Raw genomic sequence first — 26,942 nt, forward strand, 5'->3', positions numbered from 1 at the left:
ACCGACTTCTAAACTGAATGCATGGATGAACGGAGGCCGGGGCGGCGGACACCTGCTGAACCCAAGTCACGAGGCCCGCATCGGGCTAGGGGCGCTCCCACTGAGAGAGAGCCCTGAGCGCCGTCTCTGCTCAGGCGTGGGGCTTTCACCCTAACCACCCTAGGCAACAGGTGTAGTTTCCATCCTTCCAGGTGAGAAACACCTGACGCCAGGGAGCGCCGGCGCGGCCCGAGGTTCTAGAGCCAGGCGGCAGCGGGGCTCCAGACAGCAGACCCGACCCGAGTGCGCATGCTCAAGAGCCTCCGGGGCTCCAGGAATGAAGTCGACTGTGTGGAGCCCCAAACCAGAGAAATGCAAGAAAAATCGGTTCCTCTAAACAACGGGATAGAAGGGGGCTCCCGAGCCGGACAGTCAGCGGGCAACGGGACGAGGCCGGAGCCCGCGGCCAAGCCTCCCGCGGCGGGCGGGGCGGGGCGCGGTCCAGGCCGCCGAGGAGCGCGCGCAGCCGCAGTGCAGCTCTCGAGCGCCGCGACCCGGGCGAGCCGCGAGGAGGGACCGGCCGAGGGGGGCGGGGCAGACGGGCGCAGGCGCAGACGCAGGCCCCCGGATTCCGCAGGGAGGGCCTGACGTCACTTCCTCCGCCGGGCCGCCAGTGCTTCCGGGTCGCGGTCCTCTGGCGCCCGTATCTGGGTGGCTTCCGGGAGGCCGAGCGTCGCTCCGCTCCCCACCCCCACCTCCGCTGCGGCGTCGCGCGCCCGCCGGCCCGCCCGCCTCCGCGCGCTGTTCTTCCTCCTTGACCCGCGTCGGGTCCCCCTCCAGGCCCGGATCCCCGCGGCTACCCGCGCCGTCGCTCGCCGCCGTCCCCCGGAGGTGGGTGAGGTGACGCGGAGAGCCGCCGTTCCGCCCCCCACCCCCACCCCCGCCCGGCCGCCGCCTCCGCGCCCTCCGCCATCTTCCCGCCTGAGAGGGTGGGCCGGGCGCGCCCGGGGCCCGAGTGCCGCCGCGGGCGGGGACGCTGTGGCAGGTGGGGACGCGCATATTGAGGCGAGCGGTGCGGGAGACGGTCGTGGGCCGACGACGGTTCAGGATTTTTTAAAAAATTAATTTATTATTTATTTATTTGTTGACTTTATTTTTTTTAGCTGTGCGTTGAGAGGTTAAGAGTGGCGTGGTGTGAAGGGGCCTCGTTGGCCCTGCTGCAGGGTGTCTGAGGTGGGGATACGCTCACGCTGCTTACTCCATCTTTAGGCTGGAAGCGGCCTGTCGAGCGACCTCTCCGTCCGGGAGTTCACGTGAGCCTGTTTGTCGTAGCGGGGGCTGGGCGGCGGGCAGGCCCTACGGTGGCCCGCGGGGGCCCGACCTCCTGCCCCCCGCCCCCACGCCCGTGCCCGTCGCTTGGCACGGTGCCCAGCGCTCATTCCAGGACCTACGTGGTTCTCTGACGTGTTGGCCTCAAGTCCCGAGCGAGGGGTCGGGAAGAAAAATAATAAAAAGAAAGTATGTTCTTGAATTGCGTGCATTTTTTAAATTTATTCTTAAAGATTATATTATTTATTTATCAGAGACACAGAGAGGCAGAGGCACAGGCAGAGGGAGCAGCAGGCGCCACGCAGGGAGCCCGACGTGGAACTTGATCCCGGGTCTCTGGGATCACACCCCCAGGTTGCAGGCGGCGCTAAACCGCTGCGCAACCGGGGCTGCCCTTTTTCTTTTTCTTTTTATTTTTTTTCTTTTTATTTTTTTATTATTGTTCTTTTAAATCGTACCTATTCGTAAGTGTCTAGGGAGCGGGGAAAGTGGAGGACACCGGATTTGCCGTCAGCTTTAGCGGCGGGGGCAGCGATGTGACGTCATTGTCCTTCAGGGTCTGTGGCGCAGTGCTTTGTGGGAAAGGCGGAGTGTCTCCGGTGGCCATTATTTGCTTCTTTGAGAACGGAAGCCCAGCAGTGAATTTCTGGGCTGTCTCTTCCGCCGTTTTGGAAAATCACGGTTATCACGCACATACTTCTGAAAGGCCCAAAATCTAGGATGACGTGAAATAATCCAGCTTTAGGAGGAGAAATAATCCATGTCTTTGATCTCTTTTTTACATCTTAATTTGACCTAGTCTGTCGATAAATAATGATAAAGGATCTATTTTCTTTTCCACTTAAGGGACCTAAGATGAGTAACCAGTTCCAAATTAGTTAACAGGTCTGTTGCTTGTTGTATTTAGGTCACTATTTTTATTAATGTCAAGTCCTCCCGATGTAGTAAGAAGTGTTTAGTTAATGATTGGTGCGTGCTTGCCTGCCCTGTTGACTAGTGATTTTACTGTACTGTGTCCTAGTTTATTTTGGTCTATCTAATGATTCCTGATACTTAAATTTTTTTGTTTTTGTTTTTTTGATGCAGGAAACATGAACGGGAGGGCTGATTTTCGAGAGCCAAATGCAGAAGTTCCAAGACCAATTCCCCGTAACTATCAAATATTTATAATTAGAAGCATGTTCAGTGTAGAAAAACTCACTGCCTTATGTGATAGTAGCTGGACTGGCTTCACCCAGGGGCTCACGTGGTTTAATGATCTGTTATCATCTTGAAATTCTTTTTTTCTTTCTTTCTTTCTTTTTTTTTTTTTTTTTTTTTAAGATTTGTTTATTTTAGAGCTAGCGTTGTGGGAATGGGGTAGGAGAGAGAATCCCATGTCACATACTTACTGTGCCACCCAACTCCCCACCTTGAAATTCTTAATAATTTGAACAGATGGTCCCACATTTTTTTTTAAAGATTGTATTTATTCATGAGAGACAGAGAGGGAGAGAGGCAGAGGGAGAAGCAGGCTCCATGCAGGGAGCTGGACATAGGACTCGATTCTAGGGCTCGGGGGGTCGCGTGCTGGGCTGAAGGCAGCGCTAAACCTCTGAGCCACCTGGGCTGCCCTGGTCCCACATGTTCATGTTGCCTTGGACCAAGATGCTACATTATGTAGCCAGTCCTGATAGATGGTAGCACTGACTTCTCTTTGAAGTCAAAGTTTGCTTTTTAAAAGTTACCAGCCTACTGTTTAGAGACAGACTCTTAACCATGGGGAACAAACAGGGCTGCTGGAGGGGAGGTGGGTGGGGGGATGGGGTAATGAGTGATGGGCATGAGGGAGGGTCGTGATGTGATGAGCACTGCAACCGACAAATCCCTAAATTCTAGTTTTGAAACTAATAATACACTATATGTCAACTAAATTGAATTTAATTTTTAAGAATTTGTGAGCCAGTTTCACGCATTTAAAAATTTTTTTTTAAAAATTGGGTGTGTTTTGTTAATGTTTAGACTGAATTAAATTTTTAGGCTTAGCTTTTCCATGGATATTTTAATGTTTGCCAATTTCCCTTGGTGAAAAGACATAGGGGCTGATTACATTCCAACAGAGGAAGAAAGAAGAGTCTTTGCGGAGTGCAATGACGAAAGCTTTTGGTTCAGATGTAAGTTGAATTTTCTAATCAACAAAATTTGACCTTTAGTACCTGAAATTATTGTGACATCATATAGAAAAAATTGGCACACTTTGGTGTGGTGTGGTTCTTGCTAAAAGAGGTTAAGGGAAACAAATTGTGCATAAAGTAATGATTTCTAGAACTTTATTCAAGACCATAAGTTAATTTTGTTGGTAACAGTGATAGCTAACATTTATTGAGTATACATGGATTATATAAAAACAACCCAATTAGGTTGATAACTATTAACCCTTACTTTATAAATGAAGAAATTGAAGTTTAGAGATGTTAAATGAATTACCTGGTGTTCTACAGCTGGTAAATTGTTATGTCTGGATGTGAAGCTGGGTCTGAGACAGAAGCTTGTGATTTTAAATTCTTAGACTTCTGACTATTATATGATAAAACCTAGTTAAAAAAAAAAAACCTAGTTAGTTCCCATTTTATTTTTGTGAAATATTGTTACACTGTTAGCTCCTGATTTGTGACTAGAGACCTTCTACGTGAAGATTTTTTTTTTTAAATACAGAGAATGTTGAAGGCATTAAACAATCTTACTTTTTTTTTTTTTAATTTTTATTTATTTATGATAGTCACAGAGAGAGAGAGAGAGAGAGAGAGAGAGGCAGAGGGAGAAGCAGGCTCAATGCACCAGGAGCCCGATGTGGGATTCGATCCCGGGTCTCCAGGATCGCGCCCTGGGCCAAAGGCAGGCGCTAAACCGTTGTGCCACCCAGGGATCCCACAATCTTACTTTTGAACGGAGTCCTGAAGCTGCTTCATGTGGTCACTAGAGTCCTTTCAAATAAAGTAATTTTTTTTTTTAAGATTTTACTTATTTTTGAGAGAGAGAGCTCTAGCCCGAGCAGGGGTGAGGGAAAGCAGAAGCAGACTCCTTGCAGAGCATTACAGCTAGGACTTGAGGTAAATGAAGAAGAATGTCAGAGAACACTTAGATGAAAGGAACAGTGAGCAAAGGCAGAGTCTACAATAACTTGATCTTTACTGGAGTCCTGAGGCTGAATTGATTGGAATAGGAATCTTCTGTTGGAAGTACAAAATAAACATAACACCAAGAAGTTAAAGATTTGATTCATAATATACTTTTGGTTCAAGGGCCAGAACAGTTGTAATTTTTTTTAAGGATTTTATTTATTTATTCATGAGAGACCTGCAGAGACAGAGGCAGAGGGAAAAGCAGGCCTCCTCTGGGGAGCCCTATGTAGGACTCGATCCCAGGACCCTGGGATCACCATCTGAGCCAAAGGCAGATGCTCAATCACTGAGCCACCCCCGTGCCCAGTTTGTAAATTTTTAAGAGGAAGCTTAGGTAGCAGTGTGCAGGATGGGTTAGAAGGATGAGAAGTTATGTTTTTTGAAGTCTGTTACGAACTTTTGGCAGCAGCTCAGGCTTGCAGTTATTGAGATATTAATCAAAGTATCATTTGGAGAACAGAAGATGGGTGGTATTGAAATATTTTTTTAAAGGATACATAGTAGGATTTTTAAATAAACAGAGTATAAGGGGTATTAACTTCAAGATATCTAGCTTAGGAAACTAGTGATGACTTTACTGGTTAAAAGATGTTTAATAGGAGTTAGAAGTTTAGTTTGGACACTTTCCTCGTGTAACATCTGATTGCAGAAGATTGGTAAGCAACTAGAGAGGAGCAAAGGTGTATGAGAAATTAGGGTTTGAGGTATAGTGTTGGTGAATTCAAGGAATTGGGTGTAGAAATAAAAGTATAAAACTGGTAATATCTGTCATGTGGCTAAAATGTAGGAATAGAATACATGACAGAAGTTTGGGTAGCATGCTTGGGTAAGGCAACAAGAGGTAGGGAAAGAATCAACAGAGACCAAAAAGATAATAGGACCTTTCATAAAATCCTGGGCATTTTATCTTTCGTTCAAATATTCAGAGACTTACAGAGCTTTCAAGCTAGAGAGAACCTGAGTAAGAATTAGATGATGGTGCACATCTGCAGTGAGAGTAATTCTTTTAGATCTATAGTTGTCATGGATCAGAGACCTGTAAAAAGTGTCCATGACTCATAGTTTGGGAATAATTTCTCAGGGAACTCAGTTGTACTCTGGCAACAGATAATTGATCTTTGTGGATTACCTAGAGTAGATAGATAAAACAATCTATCTACAAACAATAGATAGTGGATTACCTAGAGTAGATAGATGAAACAATCTATCTACAAACAATAGATAAAACAATAAAACAATTTTCAAGTCTATTGTTGACACAGAATTAAGAAAAAAACAAGTCTGGTGGAGAGAGGTTTGGGATCGTTGTAATGTTGGGCTTATGGCCACAAAGCTATTATGGTGTTTAGATTAATTTCTGGCTGATAAACTTATTGTGCAAGTATAACATTCTAAATAGCTAAAACAGCATTATGCTAGAAATATTGAAGGGCGGTGATCAGTAGGCAGAGCACTCATGTATCTTAGAAGTAGAACATGTAGTATATGAGCAACAGAAGCCTTAGTAACTCTGTGTATTCAAACAGATTAAATATGGGGAGCCTAGCTGGTTCATTCCGTAGAGCCTGTGACTCTTGATCTTGGGGATGTAAGTTTGAGCCACACGTTGGGTGTAGAGATTACGTAAAAATAAAATGTTTTTAAAAACCCTGGATTAATTACAAGTTTGAAAGCACACAATAAAGAGAGGTTAAAACCCAGCTTACTAGCTGTCTACCATATCTGGATTACTGGAAAATTACTGAATAACTTAGATATTACTACATTAATAAGTAATGATTACTTTTAAAACACATAGGCTAGGTGTTGCCTATTGCAGCGACATCAAACATGGAAAACAGAGAACCTTGGCTATAACCGCAGAGAACAGGCATTTTAGCATACAGTTATCAGGAGAACTAATAGTCCTGCATTAGGAAATTTTGTACGTTAACATTTACATCTTCGTATAAGGATGTGCATGCTTACGTATTTCAAATATGCAGTATGTGATGTTAACATTTATATAAATGAGTTAATGGAATACGTGTTTGGAGAGTATCATCTTACGTCCATTGTGGTTTTTTTAGATTTTATTTATTTATTTATACATGAGAGGCAGAGGGAGAGGCATAGAGAGAGGCAGTCCCCTCGCGGGGAGCCCGATGCAAGACTCTATCCCAGGACTCCAGGATCACGCCCTGGGCCAGAGGCAGGCACTCAACCGCTGAGCCACCCAGGCGTCCCATGTCCATTGATTTTTAAAAAGGTGTGATGAAAGTAGGAATGAGTAGAAAAAGTACTTACGAAGGTAATTTTTATACATTTTTTAGATCTATTAAATATATTCATCTTGGTTTAAAGTCACATTTGATCTAGAGTTTATTTAAAGTAACTTGTTTATTTCTACTTTAATTGCTTTTAATTTTAAAATGTAATTGTGAAGGGATCTTATTTTCAGTTGCTTGAAATTGTGGTCCTATGTACTAACCACAAACCGGTTCTATTTGTGCCCAAACATACAGGTAATGAAGGAATCTACATAAAAGGGTTGGGGTTAGCGTAATATGTATTAATGTTACAGTAGTTCTCAACCTCTGGAATTACTAAAAAGATACACGAATTCATATTGATTGGTTTTATGCATCATTTATAGATTTTGTGAATAGTATACATGTGTACTAACTGGTTTTCGTTTTCCTTTTAATTTTTTTCCTTTTTTTTTTTTTTTTAAGATTTTATTTACTTATTCATGAGAGACCGAGAGAGAGAAGGCAGAGACACAAGCAGAGAGAGAAGCGGGCTCCATGCCGGGAGCTCATTGTGGGACTCCAGGATCAAGCCCTGGGCCAGAGGCAGGCGCTCAACCTCTGAGCCACCCAGGCGTCCCTAAAGACTTTTTTTTTAAGATTTTATTTTTATTTATTCATAAGAGACACAGAGAGAGAGAGAGAGGCAGAGACACAGGCAGAGGGAGAAGCAGGCTCCACACAGGGTGCCTGACGTGGGACCCAATCCCGGGTCTCCAGGATCAGGCCCTGGGCTGAAGGTGGTGCTAAACCACTGAGCCACCCGGGCTGCCCTAAAGATTTTATTTTTAAGTAATCTCCACCCATCATGGGGCTTCAACCCACAACCTGAAAATCAAGAGTTGCAAGCTCCACTGTCTGAGCCAGCCAGTGCCTCTGTACTAGTTGTTTTTAATGAGACAGTATAGTGAATGATGAGTATAGACTTTGGTGCCTATCTGGATCCAAATCCCAGCCCCATCACTTAGCTTTGAGATTTTGGGCAAGCACCTGCTGTCTATGCCTCAGTTTCCTTATCTATATAATGGGGATAACATTTCATGGGATTATTATGGGGATTAATTCAATTTATTTTTTTTAATTCAATTTATTTTTTAAGTATTAAGCTTTCTATATTAAACGGGTATTAGTGCTACTGTGATGGACAAAATACAAATTTCAGTTGAACACAGTTATGAATTTAAAATAGCATTTTGAAAAAAAATAGCATTTTGTTGTTGTAAGAGTAGAGGGAATTTTAAGGAGTTTAAGGAATTTTAGGGGTCCTTGTATTGGATATGGTTCAGACCAGGGTCATGATGCAAAATAGCTTTTGGTTAACAGTATTATTGGTTTGCCTAAAGTAACATTATTTAGACTCAGATAGGAGTCACATACTGCAGTGGAAAATGCCATGGACCTGGCTGGGGGTCAGGAGACTTGGGTTTTTTTGTTTTGTTTTGTTTTTAAGATTTTATTTATTCCTGAGAAACAGAGACAGAGGCAGAGGGAGAAGCAGGCTCCCTGTGGAGAGCCCCATATGGCACTTGATCCTGGGACTCCAGGATCACTCCCTGAGCCCAAGGCAGGGGTTCAACCACTGAGCCACCCAGGTGCCCAAGAGACTTGGGTTTTAGTTCCAGCTCTACCACAAACTATCTATGTTGCTTTTAAGCACATGACTTGTTCTTTCTGAATATCCGTTTACTCTGGTTAGAATAAAGACTTGATAATCTCTGAATTTTAGTTCAGTTTTAGCATTCTCTTTTACTGTGACATGAGTTAGACTTTAGTTCTAATCCATTATCCTTTATAGCATGAAAATAAGTTGAGATTTATGCAAAGATACAGTAGTGAATGACAGAACTAGTACTAGAATTTTCTTGACCAAACTGTTACTCTCTGCATTATACCATCTTGGCCTAAGGACGAAGTGAAATGGGAACAGCATTGTCCATTGTAGAGATGGCCAACTGACTCTCGACACCTTTTATCCTTGTATGATTCTTCAGTGCTTCCATCTTGCAATCTTCAAATTAAACGGAAGGGGAAAAAATGATAAATTATATTGATGATGCTATAATGAAAAGGGACTTGTCCTTCAAAAACTTTAAGTGGTAATATGTAAAGATATTTTAACCAACCAACCTTCAAGAAAGCATTTTTCTTGCAAAAGTAAAATCCATTCATAAATAGTAGACCAAGGATTCAAATGTTGGGGTTTCTGTATATTGTGTCTGATGGCAAAGCTAATGCCCTACTCCAGAATTAGGGTTTTTAATTATGAAATCTCTAATAATAATTTGGATGTCTTATTTTAGTTCTTAAATTGCTCATATAGTCTGGACCAGCGTTGAGCAAACTATAGCCTAAGGGCAAAATCTGTTTTGTACGGCCATGAGCTAAGAATAATTTTTACATTTTTATTTTAGATGGTTGAAAAAAAAATCAAAAAGATAATATTTTGTTACATGTGAAAGTCACATGTTTATATTTTTGCATCCATAAATTTTTATTGGAACACGTCTATGTTCATTTGTTTACTATTGTCTCAATGCTTTTGCTTTAAAATGGCAATTGAGTAGATGAGGCAGAGAAACCTGTGGTCCACAGAATCTAAAATATTTACCATCTGGGTCTTTATAGAACATTTCCCAACCCCTGGTCTGAAACTGTGCAGTCCAATGTAGCAGCCACATGTAGCTATTTAAGTTTGAAATCATTCATAGCAGAAATGATACAAAGTAAAATCAGCAAAAGGGAAGGAGTGTGGGGTAAAGTCCAGAGGAGACCAGACACAGGCTTCCATAACTTCTCTGCTGGTAGAGTCACACACAAAAGGACAACTCCAGCTATGAGTTGTGATAACATGAGTGAAGTGTTATCTACCAAGGAATCTCAGTAGAGACTCAGTGCCTGGGGTTCTTCCTGGGAACTGGTGGGTCACATAGGCTCAGCCTACCAAATGCCAAAATTCCAGACTCCAAAAGAAAGCAGGTATTCAGGATAAGCTGTATTTGTTTAAGCAGTTTAGGCACAGTGAGCCACTTATCATTCAGGTCAAGTTTTATATCACTTATAGGGAACTGTTTACCAGTCATGTTCCCACACATCAGTCAAAGACCTAGTAAGGGGATCTTTTTGAGGATAGCAGCCTCAGGGCTCCTATTTTAAATCTAATGCACACTCCTTAGCCTGGGAAACATGGATACAGACTACTACCATCATCACAGAAAATTCTGTTGGACAGTACGGGTGTAGAAAACTGATTTTTAATTATGAGCTCCTTTGAGATTATGATGGAGAATTTTGAATTTTTCACTCTGGGTTAATATGTGTATATATTTTGTAGACTTTTTAAAATTAAGAATAGTTGACACACAGTGTTACATTATGTAATATTTTCACCTGGTTTTAAGGAATTCATTGGTTTAGAAGAAAAAACATTAGTATTTAAAATATATACTTGTGTATTCTTGCCCCCATCACCGTGTAATTGTGGACAAGTACTTCTTGCATTTTGGTTCACACAGTGTACCACAGAACTTTAAAGCTTGCGCTCTGGTATGAGACTGTTAGAATCTGGAACTGCCATCGAAGTAGTTATATGGCCTTGGGCAAACTACTTAACATCTCTAAGTTCCAGTTTCCTTATCTTTAGAAGGGTAGTAATTAAAGCTCTACCTTAGAGATACAGTAAAAAGTAAATGAGAAAATGTATATAAGGCTCTTGACATGGGCCATGGAATTTAGTTATTATTCAGTAGTGGATCTTATTGTGTATAATAATACTTCTTGCCTCTCATTAATTTATTCCCCCTTACTCTAATTCAGAAATTACTTTTGGTCCTTATTTAGTATGTTGTCTTAATTGATGATATTAGCGAATGGCTCTCTTAAAGCCAAATCTAAATAGTTCTTGAATTACATTGTTCAGTATTTGTAATAGTTTCTTAAATTTAAAATGTTTCTTTTATATTTCTGACTGTATGTAATACAGCTTTTAAAAATGAAAAAAATCTCTTAAAGATCTTAATTGTGTGACATACTGCCTAGATGATTTTACTGACACTTATGAACTCAAATTTTTTTCCTTTTGTTGATGCTGACAAGTTCTTTTTCCTCCTTTAGCTGTGCCTTTGGCTGCCACAAGTATGTTGATTACTCAAGGATTAATTAGTAAAGGTAAATATTTAAACTTGAAGTTTATTTGGCATTTTGGATATCATTATAGTTTTATATATTATTTTCCTGATTTTTAGATAAAGTATAATAATGTATCATTATACATGTCATTGATAAAGTTCTGCAACCTCAGGAGAGTTATGTCTCCATGAACCCACTGACTCAGATATACTGATTTGAGAATTTGATGTCCTCCAACACTGTAGCAACATTAACAATCTATAAGAGCAAAAAAGTAACAAAACCTGCAGAAGGTTTGTAGGAAGTAGTGACATCATCACTATCATCATTGTTACCCTAGGATCTTGTTAGAAATACAAATTCATGGGCCCCATTCCAGACCTTGTTTTTTTTTTAAATAAAAAAGATTATTTATTCATGAAAGACAGAGAGAGAGAGAGGCAGAGACATAGGCAGAGGAAGAAGCAGGCTCTCCGTGGGGAGTCCAATGTGGGACTCCATCCTGGGACTCCAGGATCACGACCTGAGCGAAGGCAAATGCTCAACTGCTGAGCCCCACCCAGGCATCCCCAGACCTCCTTAATCAGGATCTTTGAGGATAGTGCTTAGGACTCTGTTTTAACAAGCTCCAGGTGATTCTTTTGCACTGGTTTAAAGATCAGTAGGTGCTGGCTCCTTAAACCAGAGCTTTGCCTTATACTAAGAGTGGTGGGACACTTTGTCCCAAATTCTCTTGGTGTGAATATTACAGTGGTTTGCTCCTACACATAACTGATTACACACAAAATAAGTGAAGCAAAAATTCCATTTTTTTAGTTACAGATATGTTGTGATAGAACGGTTTTCAGGTAAAGTGAATGAAAATGTTAGAACCTGTAACAGGACAAATTTTTCTTACAGCTAAAAATACTCCTGGCTGCTTGGTCACCATTTGGTGATTGACTTGTCATCAATGGCAGTTTATGCCTCCATGATTTAATCTACAAAAGTCATACCATGATCAACAATATTGTTCCAAAGTTTTCCTTTGTAATTGTAAGGTCTGAGCCTGGAGTAGATTTCAGTAATCCATTTTTTATTTTTAATTTTCAATTTTTCAAAGATTTTATTTGAGAGCGAGAGCGAGCTTTTGCTTGCATGTGAGTGGAGGAGGGGGCAGAGGGAGAGGGAGACAGAATCTTAAGCAGTCTCCACACCCAGTGTGGAGCCTGATGCAGGGCTCGATCTTGTGACCTTGAGATCATGACCTAAGCAAAAACCAAGAGTCGGACACTTAACTGACTGAGCCACCCCGGTGCCCTTCCAAATTTTTTTTTTTTTTTTTTTTTTTTTTTTTTTTAGAAAGGCTGAAAATGATTTAACCTGGTTTATGGAATAATGTTTATTATATAACTTTGTCCCGGTTGGTTGTTGTTACTGTTGGGATTTTGATAATTTGGAATAAAAATACAAAAAAGAACATTATTAGTTATGTAACAGTTTCCCAGGATTAAGTTGTTTTTTTTTTTTTTTTTTTTTTAATTGTTAAATTGTACTGGGTATTTGTTTTGGATGTAGTATTCTAATAAAGTCAGTCTCAAAAAAAGAAATTGGAAGACTTTAGAAAAGGAATTCAGAATCCACCAAAACATTTTGAAGATTTTATTTCTTCATGAGAGACACACAGAGAGACAGGCAGAGGGAGAAGCAGGCTCCCTTCAGGGAGCCCGATGTGGGACTCGATCCCAGAACCCCAGCTTTGAGATCTTAGCTAAAGGCGGACGCTCAGCCTCTGAGCCACCCAGGCATCCCAAGTCATTTTGCATTTAATCAAAATGCCTGGTATTTTGTATACACATTCATCCACAATGTGTCATACTTAACATAGTCTTAGCTCCATCACTACTTGTTCCCATTCTTTCAGAACATTTAAACATGCCCAGGTCTGTTCTAACTTGAGAACACAAAAAAGAAAAATCTTCCCTCACATCCCTTTTCAACTGTCGTCAGCTGTCTTGCATTTGAAGCCAGACTTCACAAATGAGTACTTCACTTTTTACTTCTTTTAACCCAATACAGTCTGTGTAAAGAGATTATGCATATGTTCTGACATTTACCAGAACTTTAAAAGGTTACTAGCACAACCTCCTTGTTGCTTAAGTTCGATGGGCAGTTTTTGTTCTTGATGGATGTTGGACTTTAACCAATCTTTGAAACAGTTCTCTTCCTCTGGTTTCCGTGACAGCGTATTCGGATTTTTCTCCTGCCTCTGGCAACTCCATTTTTTCATGTTTTTTGAGTGTCTGATAGATATTATACACTGTTTTTGGTTGATAGCACTAGAAGACAAAAATTCATGACCTGTTGGTACTTGTATTTTAATGTGGGTTTTCATCTTCCACTTGTTCTTCAGAGTTCTACTTTGATTCTTAGTCTTCAGTCTGTGGAAACTATTACCCAACGATAATGTCGCCTTCAGTGACCATTTCGTGCTCTAAAACCCCCACGATTATCCCTAGCCTACGTATCTGCTCCAGAACCATATTCTGCATATCTTCAGATGAATGGCCCTCACAGGCTCTTCAGAATGACTTACTTGATCTCAAGCCGAGTCCATTTCCCCCCAAACCAGTTTCTCCATTGTCCCCATGTCTGAATGGTATCACTCTTCATTCAAGAAACTGAGGCATTCTCCTTAACTTCTGACCCTTATTTGCCTTACCCAGTGAATGTTCATTCTAGTCCAGCTCTTAAATATCTCTGTAAACTATTTCTGTCTACACTACCACTGTAATTAATGCAGCCGTCTGTTGCCAAGAGTATTGAATTAGCCTTCAACAAGTCTGTTTGCCTCTATTCTTGCTACTTCCCCCTTAGGAAACAGGCTATCTCTGGCACTGATCAGAGGGCAAAACTAAAAACTCTGAGGGATAAAGAAAACATCATGTTTACTGTTACGTTTCTACTTTGTAGTGTTTGTTGTAAATGGTCTGTGACTATTTGGGACAGAATGAAGGAATAGTTCTTTTGTATGAAAGTAGGTATTATCGTCTTCTCATCTTAGTTGTATAACTAAAGCTAATGGCATAACTTGTTTTTATATTTCATATACATGAAATCCTACAATTAAACATTCTTTTGTATACGTTATAAGATTCATCCAGTGGTGAAAGCTAAATGAAAGAATATATCCTGTCCATAAAATGAAAAACTAAATATTGTCAATATGGCAATTTCCATAACCAGTGGTATGGTGGAATTGGCTTGTATCACTTCCAAAAAGCTGATTGTTAAATTTTCAAGAACTTGGCAAGCCAGTGTTTAATCCCTCGGTAGCTCGAAATAGGTCTGGTGCAAGTATTTTCTCCACAGAAATTGACCAGTGTTACAAATCTGGGATTTTTATTTGGAGAGCTGGTTTTTGAGCATGTCACTAGATTAATCCACACTGATGCCTGTAATTGTAGATTGTATATTCTTCTTGCCGTATAGTTTTCTGTTGTGTATATACGACAGCAGTTTTATCCATCCTGTTGTATGTTGGCAATTGGGTAATTTCCAGTTTTGACTATTACAAATGTTCTGTGCGTACAGCATCTTTCAGTAGACATTTTGCTGGGTCATAGTTTATGTATATTTTTAGCTACTGCCAAACTTTCTAAATTGTTTGGACTCATTTATACTCTCAGATCAATGTATTAGTAGTTATGTTTGTGTTACATTAGCTCCAACACTTAATCTTTTCATGTCCCTTGAACTTTTAGCCATTGTGGTGAGGAAACAGTAATACTGATTGCATTGTGATTTTAAGTTACATCTCCCTAATGAAGTTGAGGACCTTTTCTTTTGTTTATAGCTCACTTAAATATATTCTTTTTTGGTGAAGTATCTGTCCAAGTCTGTTGTCCATTTTTTCCATTGGATTGTCTTTTTCTATTGGTTTTGTGAGGGTTTTCTATGTCTTCTAGAAGTGAGTCTTGTTAGATATATGTATTGTGATTACTTTTTCCCACTGATTAACTGTAGTTCTTAATATGATAGAGTCTGATTTATCATGAGGGCGTTTTGTGCTCCGAGATCTTTGTCTGTTAAAAGGATGCAAAGAATCTCTTTTTTTTTTCTATAAGCTTTGTTTTTTCTTTCATACTTAAATTTTCAAGTCATTTGGAATGGTTTTTGAATACAGGCATATCTCGTTTTATTGTGCTTCACTTTATTGTGCTTCACAGTGCTTATGGCAACTCTGCTTTGAACAGGTCTCATTGGCACCATTTTTTTCAACAACATTTGCTCAGTTTTGTGTCTCTGTGACACATTTTGGCAATTCTCAGAATCTTTCAAACGTTCTCAACATTTGTGATGGTGATCTGTGATCGATCAGTGATTACAACTCTAAAAGCTCAGATGATGGTTAGCATTTTTTAGCAATAAATATTTAATGTATGTATATCTTATTTTTTAAACATAATGCCATTGCACACTTAATACATAACTTTTATATGTGCTGGGAAACAGAAAAATTCATTTGACTTCCTTTATTGTGATTCTCCCTTTACTGTGGTGCCATTGAACTGAACGTGCAATATTTCTGAGGTGTGCCTGTGTTGTATGAGGTAGGACTAAGGTACATTTTTCCCCCCATTATGGAAATGAAGGTGACCCAGCACCATACTTTGAAAGGATTGTCAGTGTTCACTGCATGCAGTGTTGCCTTTATCATGTCTATGTGTGGATCTGTTTCTCGACTCTCTTCTGGTTTTGATCAGTTTATCTACTCTTGTACTTACAACTGTCTTGATTACTACAGTTTTTATTATAGATCTTGATATTTGTTGGTAGTCAGTTTTCCAGTTTTGTTTTTCAATATTCCCTTTGTTCTCAGTTCTTTGTGTTTCCACATGATTTGTAGAATAAGTTTTTCAACTTTTAGGAACACTTTCTTTGATTTTTAATTGGGATTGCATTGAATTTATAGATGAATTTATGGAAATTGCCATATTGACAATATTTAGTTTTTCATTTTATGGACATGGATATATTCCTCCATTTAGCTTTCAGTTGTCTCAGTAAGTTTTGTAGTTTTCAGTGTATAAATCTTTCATATTTTTCATTAGATTACTTCCTGGTTCTTTGATTTTTTTTTTGGTGCTGTAATTTGTATCTTTCAAAAAAGTTTGGTCTGTTTCTGGTATGTAGAAATCATACATATTTTTCATATTGACTTTGTATCAAGTGATCTTGCTAAATTCTTCAAAGAGATTCTAGAGTCTTTTATATTTTCTTCATATTTCTATTGATGTTGAATTTATTTGGTTCTCTCATTTATTTCTTTAAAGATTTTACTTATTTGAGAGCATGCATGCACGCACAAGTGGGTCGCGGCAGAGGGAGAAGCAGACTTCCCGTTGAGCAGGGAGCCCATTGTAGGATTCAGTCCCAGAACTCTGGGATCATGACTTGAGCCGAAAGCAGACACTTCACCAACTGAGCCACCTAAGCACCTAACTTTTTAAAAACTGCTTTTGTCTCACAGAAGAGACTAGATTATGACTCACCGAAATAGTTTTCTTGCATTTTTTACCACAGTTTGTGTCATTGTCTTACATACCTTTAGCATAAATTTTGCATAACCCTATTTTATTTTAATAACAGCTAAAGCATATTAATTATATAAATGTGTCTGTTCTAACAATGTGACTCAGAAATATATACTCTTATCTTTAGGAATCCTTTCAAGTCATCCCAAATATGGTTCCATCCCTAAACTAATATGTAAGTATGGACAACACTAGTTTTCTTACCTAAGTAAAATAGTTTTAGTAAATGTTTTGTCATGCCCAACTCATAACAGTTTTTGATTATTTGTTTTGACCAGCTTATTTAAGCTTTTCATTAAATGGACTAGTTGACTACTTGGGCATTTTATTGTTAGGATTAAGAATTATAAAGTATTTGAAAGAGGATTTTTTTTCTTTTACAATATAATAAAATTAATCTGTAAAGATACATAGTATTTTAAAATAAATTCTCTGGTTTATGAGGAAAGAAAATAGTCCAGATATATTGATTAATCAAAGTAAAATGTCTTTTAAAATTAAGTCTAACTTTAAAAAATCTCTTTACGTTTTAAAATGTAAGTAAGCATAATTTATATATTATAGTATGGTTTATAGGAAGGACGCTAAATTGCTTTAAAAAAGAACACTCCAGTCTTTCTATGAATCTTTCCAAGTTAGTCTCTTTTTTTTTTTTTCCAAGTTAATCTCTTTTATATTGGAAATAAACACATAAGACAACAGTAGCTACATTTATATACCACTTCATAATTCATTACTTTAAGGGATTTCTTGCACGTAGTTTTAAAAAGTGTTATGAAATTAGCTGGGTAAATAGTATGGATTCCCATTTTATAGGAAAAGAAATGACCTGAAATCCCCATGACTAGGCTAGAACTCTCTTTTGAGTCTCCATTCCATTATACCTTTACCACATCTTTCCTGTCTGTACTAATAATTAGTAAAGTGGAATTTATGTATCATGTTGCTGTTTTATTTTGGATTATTTTGTTTTGTGAAAGTGAATTAGATCTACAGAATCTGTGTTTTAAGATCACATTTCTTTCTTTCTTTTTTTTTTTTTTTAAGATCACATTTCTTAAAAAGTATCCTTTTAGGAAAGATTTTTATTTAAATGGGCACACTGAGTAACATTTTTTGTTTGTTTTTTACAAATAAGTTGCTTGTATCATGGGATACTTTGCTGGAAAGCTTTCTTACGTGAAAACTTGCCAAGAGAAGTTCAAAAATCTGGAGAATTCCCCTCTTGGAGAAGCTTTACGCTCAGGACAGGCCCGGCGATCTTCACCATCTGGGTAGGCCAAATTCTTTTTTTTATTGAAGGTTTTTAATTTTAGCTTAAAAAAAAAATTGTAACTGGATATTGCTATGATTTAGGGCATGAAACATTATGTAACCTGAAGGATCATTGGAAACTTGCCGTTTTGCAGCAAGCTAAAGCTATTTTATTTTTAAAAGTGGATTAAAATTTGTCTACCTTTGTTTTATTTTTATTTATTTATTTGAGTAAACTCTGCCCACAACTTGGGGCTTGAACTCAGGACCCCAAGATCAAAAGCCGCCATGCTGTACCAACTGAGCAAGCCAGGTTGCCTCTACCTTTGTTTTATTTTTTTTTATTTTTATTTTTTTAAATTTTTATTTATTTATGATAGTCACACAGAGAGAGAGAGAGGCAGAGACACAGGCAGAGGGAGGAGCAGGCTCCATGCACCGGGAGCCCGATGTGGGATTCGATCCCAGGTCTCCAGGATCGCGCCCTGGGCCAAAGACAGGCTCTAAACCGCTGCGCCACCCAGGGATCCCCTCTACTTTTGTTTTAAATACAGAATCACATCCTGTTGCGAGCATTTATACTAGGATTTTAATTTGGCAAACACCTTTGATTACTATATTTTGGACTTTTGAATTTCCAAATTTTAGCAGTCTCATTTCTTAACAAATTTCAACTTTTTAATCCTGTTGTTTAAAATACTAGGGAAATTATCTAAGTATATAGTATATTGTTTTAATTATCTAAGTATAAATAAATGAATCTGTCCACCTGGATAGGTAGATAACTAATAATGTAATTAAGTATAATTAGTTGATAAATTATTATAAGTGGTAAGCCCCATGAAAGCTAGTATTTCATATCTGCTTTATCAAAATAGCATTTACGGCCTGCTAGCTGTGGAAGTAACTTCCCAGTTAATGTGGGAACTGGACACATTTTTCATTTGAAATACTTTATTCTTTGCAAGTACTTTTTTAAAAGATTTTATTTATTTTAGAGAGTGAGAGAGACCATACACGAGCAGGGAGGGAGAAGGAGGGGAAAAGAATTTTAAGCATGGGACTCTGTTCCATGACCCTGAGAGTTGGACACTTAACTGATGGAGCTACCCAGGCACCCCTCCAAGGACTTTAAACACATTAAAATGATCTCTGAAGTAGGGCGCCTGGGTGGTTTAGTTGGTTAAGGAGTTGATTCTTGATTTTGCTTCAGGTCACGATCTCAGGGATGTGACATTAAGTCCTGCATTGGGAATCCCTGCTCAGTGGGGAGTCTGCTTGAGGTGTCCCTCCCCTGCCCCTCCCCACTGGCAGATTCTCTCTCTCTCTCTCTCTCTTTCTCAAGTAAATCTTTTAAGAAAATGATCTCTGAAGCTTAGGAATTAGAAAATTGAATATACACTTTTCTTCTGTATTAAGGGTGATCATTTTTAAGTTGTATAAATGGGTCAAAATATTTTTAAAATTTTTGTGGCAGAGAAAAACAGATTTCATTTAATTGTAATAAGTAACAATGTTAAAGTTACATAATTCCTTTAAAAAGTAAGATAACTAGTTTTCATACCAGAACACTTTTTTTTAGGGTATAGGCAATAATTTGCATTTCGTATACAATATGATTTACAGGCACTATTCTCAGAAGTCAAAATATGACTCAAATGTGAGTGGTCATTCATCTTTTGTGACGTCTCCAGCAGCAGACGACCTAGAAAAAGAGATGCTTCCTCATTATGAGCCAATTCCATTCAGTGCTTCTATGAATGAATCTACTCCCACTGGTATTACTGATCATATTGCCCAAGGTAGAAACTTCTCTTGAAATGAATTTCAGCATTTTATGGTCCAACGTATGTATAAACTTTATTGATGACTTTTTCTTCTGGATATCACCTGTATGTTTCACCATCAGCCTAAACTCAGCATGTTTGTTCATTTGTTTCTTCATTCATTTAACATTTTATGACGTCCAGTAGGTGTCAGGCACTCAGCTAGGTTTGGAAGAAGTACAAATGAATGAGACCTGGTTCTTGTCCTTGAGAAACTCTCTTAGACTGCTAGAAGATATAGAAATATAAGGAAAAATTGCTAATGTGTCTTATTAATTGAAAATACTAACAAAGTTAGTGATTATAGCAAAGAAGTGATAAATTGGACCTTGGGGAAGCTTCAGAGAGGTTACACTTGTTAGGCTGGTCTTAAAGGCTTTCGGCTTCTTTGTCTATAATATGAGAAAAATAATAATTACCTGCCTTACAGAACTGTTGTCAAGTGAGAAAATCCATGTGAAAATGCTTTGTGAAGTTTGTGTAAATACTAGCTTTGAAGATCACAGAATGTAAGTGCAACAACATCAACTTTGGATTAAGGCCTGGATTTGAAAGAATGACATTTGCTAGCTATGTGACTTTAGGCAGGTAATACCTTGTGATCCCTTTAGTTTCTTGATCTCTCCTCTCTTAAAGAACTTTGGGAGTGAGATGAAATAATCAGAGGTAATGCCTGTCAAGTCATAGGCTCTCAATAGTTGTTTCCTTCCTTTGTTTTTTCAGTCTAATTTGGGGTGACAAGTGAAGAATTAAGAAGTACAATTTGAAAAAAAAAAAAAAAAGAAGTACAATTTGCAGTTCCTTATCTAAAAATCCTAAAAACCAAAAAGCTTTGACAACCACAAACTTTATTTTTTATTTTTTTTTAATTCATTTTTTATAACCTGCAGCTTGAACACCCGACCCCAAGATAGGAGTTGCACGCTCTACCAACTGAGCCAGCCAGCCACCCCTCCAAAGCTCTTTTCTTTTTACAGTTAAACTGATGATCACATCTGACTTAACTGATTTCAAACCCTGACCTAAACTGACATGGCTATTTATCTTTATCTTAATATGATTATTGCTGCTTCAGACCTCTGAATGGTTAGATATTAAGTAAAATATGGGCTATATACTATGACCTCTTTCTAAAATCTGAGAAACTGAATTTTGAAACATTTCTGACTAGAGTTTTGGATAAGGAATTGTGGATAGAATATTCTTCGAAAATGTTGGCTTTAATGCAAACACCATAAACCAGTAACTATGAGGAACAAACAAGATTAAAGGAACATTTGGGCTTTTGCTGTTTATGAAGGGAAAGATTTCGATCTAGGTGTAGCTTAAAGGGAAGGAATGGAAACAGTGGGGAGAAATTGATTATAGGTCAGTTCAGGTTCTAGAGGTTGTAGAAGGGGTTCTAGGTAGGTTAGAAAGTAAAGCAGCCACTAAATGTATATGGCTATTTAAATTAATTAAAATTTAAATCAGATGGAAAATTCAATTCCTCAGTTGCTTTGTAGCACTTCAATTGTTCACTAGCCACATGTGCTAGTGGCTACTCTGTTGGAATGATTGCAGATAAAGAACATTCTCATTGCAGAAAATGATATTGGACAGCATTGCCTTAGAGCAAGTTGGAGTGGGGACAGTGAGGATGAACATTTTGGAAAGGAAGAAACAGAAGAGAATGGAAATTAAAGTAGACAGACATTCCTAAGTGGATGAAAGGTGTTGAGTCTTGACACCACCCCCCCTCCCCTTTTGGAAACCAAGACCTTCCAGTTAGTCAGAAAGGGAAGGAGGTAGGAGGCAGGTTAGGCAAGAGTGGTTAGTTATTTTATCTTCAAAGGCAGCTGTTCTTACTTCTCACTGCAGCTCTCATTTGCCTACTCAAGTTCAAATCCGTTCTTGTATTCTAGTCATGCATCACTTCTTCCCTTGTAATTTCATCTTTCTTCCATTTGCATTAGAAAATTCCATTCCATGTTGCACAATTCCTTTTCCAAATAAAAGCAGAGACAAAAAGCCCCTTGGTATCTGCCCACAGACTACAGCAAGGCCCATATTTTAATATATTTTATGTCCTCAAGAGCAGCCATCTATTCATCCACTGCTCTGCTTTCTCAACCCTTTTTCTAAGTCAAGATTGTGCTCTTTGACTACCTTCTACATGGGCCAGTTCTGGCCTCCCCTGCTTTGCCCCAACTGCCGTTCTCTCTTAGCAGGATGCTCTCCCCTTTTGTGAAAGTCTTGTTTGCCCTATTTGGTTCTGCTTCCTTTTCCCAGGAATTGAGTTATTAATCTTTCAAAGTAGAAAGCGCTCCTTCATTGTGTTAGGAGATTTATCATAGATAGTTTATTATAGTTAGATTTAAATCAATGCTGTTTTATATTTTATTCCTTCCAGCTCTTTATAACCTTCCCTAAGTAGTAAATCATGCTCCCTACACAATGCAGAATATTTTCATTGGGCTTTGTAAAGTGGAAAAAATTCTCCCTAATCTTCTGATTTATGTTTCCATTATTTGTCACAGCATTTTGGAACCAAGAAGTATTTTTCTTTTCAGTGAGATAAAGCATTAGACCTGGAAGGAACTTTAGAGATAGATCATCTGGGCAGACTTTTGTATTTCACAATTGAAAAAACCAAGATTCAAAGAAGTTTAGTGATTTGCCCAAGGACGTTCACGGATTGTTGGCAAAGTGCAAATGAGAATTTAGGGTTCCTAACGAATAATCTAGGACACACCGTTTCCTTCAGAATTGTAAAAATATCATTGTGGTGAAGGGAAATGAGTTTCATAATTACTACTAATGAAATGTGAGTGCTTTTTATTTTTATTTTTATTTTATTTTATTTTTTTTTGCGAGTGCTTTTTAAACCCAATATATGGCTATAATATTTTTCTTTGCATTCTTTTTTTAGCAAAAACTTAGTTTTCAAGAATGGTATACTCTAATTAGAAATGTATTACTTGGTGTCAGTGCAGTATACTTTGTAGCAAAATAAAAGGTTATGCTTGAAAACATTTAACATGTTATTATAGTGGTTTGAAAATTCTGATTATTCACTGGGACCTTACTGTAGAGTTCGAAAATACCACTTATAAAAACTGCTTTTTAAAAAATTATTTTAATTAATATGATTATATTAACAAAATAATATGCCCAATTTGTATGTAAAAACCTCTTTGAGAAATACTACTTCTGGAGTAGTATATAAGATTTGTAAGTTAAGTAGTTGACGGAATGTTAGGTTAGCATGAGTTCATTTCTTTGGGCTTTTTTTTTTACTGGTTATACATTTTGTAAACTGATACTTGCTTCTTCCTTCTAGTAGTAAGAGTAACCACTTATCTATTTTTACATCAGTACTTAACTCTTTGATGATACATGATGCTACCTTGACTTTGGGAGAGATAAAGAATAAATGCTGGTTCCCCGGCCAAAATGATCATTGCCACTTTTTTCTACCTCAGTATTGCTCCGTTACACCTGAGTAAAAATGATGCCTGTGGTGATCAAAGGCTGTGTTTTATACTTTTCAACAGCTATTTTCAAGTGTGTTTAAGCATAAAGATATTCTTTAATAGTTATTTGTGTATAGCCTCTGGTTATAGGAACATTCAACTATGGAAATACTACTAAGTAAAATATATACACTGTCAAGTTTTGTTCCATTGTCCCTAGTAGGATATATTTCTAATTATATAAGCATTATGAATAATTTTCTAGTTTAAAACACTAGCATTATAGTGAGTATAAACTGCGTTGATATATATTACAATATCCATTCTTCTGGCCATGGTTACCTTTTAATTTTTTATGTTGATTTTAAATTTTAGAAATAAAAGCTTAAAAGTGTAAGAGAAAGGCAGTTTTTGTTTTGTAATTATCTTGGGGAAAATCTGGTACCTTTGGAATGGTGGTAATGATTTGGTCTTTCATTTTACTTTATTCTGTTTTATTGTAGGTAAGAAGCATTTATAAAACTTACTTACTTTGGGTTTACTCAAATCCTTTTATCACCATTTATTAACTGTTTGTTGTTTTAGGACCTGATCCCAACCCTGAAGAAAGTCCTAAAAGAAAAAATATTACATATGAGGAATTAAGGAATAAGAACAGAGAGTCATATGAAGTAACTTTAACACATAAGACTGACCCCTCAGTCAGGCCTATGCAGGAAAGAGTGCCAAAAAAAGAAGGTATGGTAGTTTAGTCTGAAATCACTTTACTCTCTAGGGTTGGAAACTGCAGCATTAGTTAAAAATGTTAATTATACTAATATGTGATTTAATTCCTCAAGCAATTAACCAAAATAACATTTTTTTTAAAAGACTAGTTCTGTCACAATTACCAGTTTTTCCTTTTCTAAGGTATTTCAAAGACCATTTTGTGTTAGAAAATAATCAAGTCCAAAAAAAAAATAAATAAATAATCAAGTCCAAATAGTGGCATGACTTAAGACAGTAGGACTACTTTTAATACATTGTAGAAATTATAAATCCATTTGAATATTTTCTTTTATCAGGAGTCACTTTGGGATGTAGTAAGTGTTTTTTAAGCGATGCATCAATTGCATAAAACCAGATCTGATTGCCGAGGTGTATAATAGGCTGTAATGCCACTTTGAGCAGAGCGAGAGAATCCTGATTAAGTAATGAAATTGATTGTCTCATATGTTTTGTGAAATTGAAATAGAGTTATATGCATTACATACCAGCTTTTAGGGCACTTCCAAGAGAGGAGTTTGACCTTTTTTTCAGTAGTACTTTTGCTCTATAATTAATTACAAATTGAAAAATCACAGTTTGTGTTCATTCCTTTTGGAATAGCTATACATTAACCAAAGGAAATTTTCTGACACAGAAGTTTACCCCTAATAAAAGAAGGCATTTGGAACGGGTACATACCTGTTTGTGTAGAATTTTATGATGTCTTTTTTGAGGAATTTTAGAGAATCATTGTTTAAGGTTTTCTAGTTATTACTTTAAAAAAAAAGAAGTGGAAGGAAGAGGTCCTTGGTACCTTCTTGAGAGTCCTATGCCAACAGAAAATGCAAAAATACATAAAAACCTTGCATATTTTTTATTTTGGTCTTTTAGAATCTTTCTAATCGTTAGTGGTTGGTTCATTTAGAATTCTGTTTTATAACAATTATGGATAATACCGCTGCCATTAATGTTTAAAAATCCAGCTTTAAAATAGATTTGTAATAAAAAATACTGGATGTTTTTCGTTAATAATTAACCTTTAGCATAAACGTTTTGCATTTGGTGGCCATTAATTTGTAATATGTAGACTTACTGGTACATTGTTCCACTAATTTGAGGATTTAGACTGTAAGCTCCATAAGGGGCAGGCAGTAGCATTTCTCTCATTTTTGTAATCTTTTCTGTTACATGTCTGCATGGCTTAGTACTCTGCGCTGATGTAGCAGATATGAAGTGTTTTGGTTGGGCCTCAGTTATAAAGGTTAACAAAAGGAAATGAGGTAGATCTTTAGCATTTGCTGGGTTTTGACATTTGTGGTTTTGACTGAACAGTCGTAAAGTTCTGTTACATGACACAGTAATGTGAAATAATTTTTTTCTTCTTCCTCAAGAGAGCTGATTTTTTTTGCGTGTGCTTTCTATAATTTAAAGAAAAAAGTTATGAAATAGTTTGAGTGATTATTTTTTTTAGAATGTTCTATTTTGGAATTGACAGAAAATTTGACATTAGTACAGTGTAGATTCACTTGGTCAGAAAGTGTCAGAGTTTTCAGCTTTAGTTTGTGTCGATTGTGTTGGTTGACATTCTGTGTTTGCTGACATTTATCAAAGCTAGAAATTAAGACTGAGAAATCCCCAAAACATAAACATATTATCAATTAGCCATCAGGGCAATGATGGCAGTGCACATGATAACAGCTTCTAAAAGACTATCTTAAAAATAAATAAATAAAAATAAATAAATAAAAGACTATCTTAGACTCACAAGGGGATGAAAACTAGGGGAAAAGGCAAAATAGGAGAAAAGTATATAATATCTTAGTAAATAATGAAATAGTTAGACTTAAACAGTCTCTCTGAAAGAATCTTGGGGAAGGAGTCCCTGGTCCATACTTTGGTAACCGCTCCTTTATGTCTTATATGAACATTCGAGTCTTCCGAAGAGTTGTAATCCGCAAGTGAAGGCTATGTAGAAGAGAGGTTGAAAGTAAAAGAGTAAAGAAGACAAAAGAGCCTATTTCAAAATGTAATTTTATGTAAAATGCAGGGATATTGGAAACCCATTTCCTTATATAGTATTAACAGCTCGTGGGGGAGAAGAATGAATTAACTACAACCTGAAGACTTGATCATTTCTGTTATGGTGTTTTTTGTGAAAAACAAAATTCAAATGCTTGTTACTATTTTTTATTTCCTGGTAATTTTTTTCTTTTTTGATATGTGCTATATAATATATACCACAGTATGGTGAAGTTGTAAAGATATGTCCGTGCTTTGGACCTAAACAGACCTGTATTCAGAGTTCAGTTCTATTTGCTTTATTAGGCTGGTACCTTGGGCAAGTTACTAATCTGATTTCTCACCCTTAAAATGGGGATTGTGTTTACTTTATAAGGTTGTTATGAGGATCAAATACTTAGGTAAAGTTTCTGATAGAGTGCATCATTACTTATATCCAACCTTCAGTTCACAAAAGTCTCACTAGCCCCTTTCTCTTATGTGCATTTGTTGGAAATGAGAGAGAAACATGGTTTTCATCATACTAGCAAGTTTAGAATAGTATCTTTCACTTACTACTATTTGGAATCATCAATTATTTGTGCTTTTTTCCTAGTCAAAGTAAACAAATATGGAGATACTTGGGATGAGTGAAAAATTGCATCATTGGACCTACTGAAGGAGTTTCAATATCCAGCTTCATCTAGGTGGTCATGAATATCTGCATGCTTTGAGCTCAGCAGCAGTCTTCATAAACACATTTAAAACTAGAACCTGGGTTCTTGTGGTTTGGCTTATTAAAATGATGTTTAAAAACAGACTTTAATGTGAATATTGTGTGGATGTATTCACCTTGAGGAACTATAGGAATGATGGTATTATACCATGATCACATACAGTTTGTGAAATCATTTTTAAGTTACAGGGTAAGGATGCTTTTATGAAACTGTAAAGAGATTGTAATACTCTAGATCAGCATATATTGAAGATACAGATCTGCATGTTGAATGGGGGGGTGGGGGGAGCAAGTGTAATTTTAAGTGTTAAGCTTCACATCCAAAAACTATTAAAAAGCCTTTCTCCAGTGTTTGCTGTATTCACTTATTAATGTTTATGATAAATAAAATATAAAGGAACATGCATCTTCATTGATTTCATGGTGTTACTGTTTGTAATCTCTGTATAAGTGGTGTTTTGTAGGGAT

General features: G+C 37.5%; 1 protein-coding gene across 7 annotated transcripts; it reads left to right on the forward strand.

The window, feature by feature from the left end:
* The first annotated feature begins 689 nt into the window (after positions 1 to 689).
* On the forward strand, positions 690 to 26,886 carry OCIAD1 (OCIA domain containing 1). 7 transcript variants are annotated; one of them, XM_038556053.1, is made up of 10 exons: positions 978 to 1,024; positions 2,155 to 2,193; positions 2,395 to 2,457; positions 3,381 to 3,461; positions 10,868 to 10,921; positions 16,586 to 16,633; positions 17,597 to 17,732; positions 19,339 to 19,514; positions 23,579 to 23,731; positions 26,355 to 26,886. In XM_038556053.1, exons 3-10 carry the CDS (start codon positions 2,400 to 2,402, stop codon positions 26,390 to 26,392), a joined length of 744 nt encoding a protein of 247 aa, XP_038411981.1. In that variant the 5' UTR covers positions 978 to 1,024; positions 2,155 to 2,193; positions 2,395 to 2,399; the 3' UTR covers positions 26,393 to 26,886. The 7 variants fall into 7 exon arrangements, with proteins under 7 accessions (XP_038411978.1, XP_038411984.1, XP_038411983.1 ...); XM_038556050.1 differs by lacking the exons at positions 978 to 1,024; positions 2,155 to 2,193 and adding an exon at positions 690 to 870; XM_038556052.1 differs by lacking the exon at positions 2,155 to 2,193 and having other exon boundaries at positions 934 to 1,024.
* The last annotated feature ends 56 nt before the right edge of the window (positions 26,887 to 26,942 follow it).

This window comes from Canis lupus, chromosome 13 (genome assembly GCF_011100685.1).
Source record: "Canis lupus familiaris isolate Mischka breed German Shepherd chromosome 13, alternate assembly UU_Cfam_GSD_1.0, whole genome shotgun sequence".
NCBI lineage: Eukaryota > Metazoa > Chordata > Mammalia > Carnivora > Canidae > Canis > Canis lupus.

Bases quoted from the DNA above. Each gene is read 5' to 3' on its own strand.
- OCIAD1 (XM_038556050.1), top strand. From the start codon at position 2,400: ATGAACGGGAGGGCTGATTTTCGAGAGCCAAATGCAGAAGTTCCAAGA. The intron at 19,515-23,578 runs GTAGAAACTTCT...TTGTTGTTTTAG, and splicing joins TACTGATCATATTGCCCAAG to GACCTGATCCCAACCCTGAA. The intron at 23,732-26,354 runs GTATGGTAGTTT...CTTTTTTCCTAG, and splicing joins AAGAGTGCCAAAAAAAGAAG to TCAAAGTAAACAAATATGGA.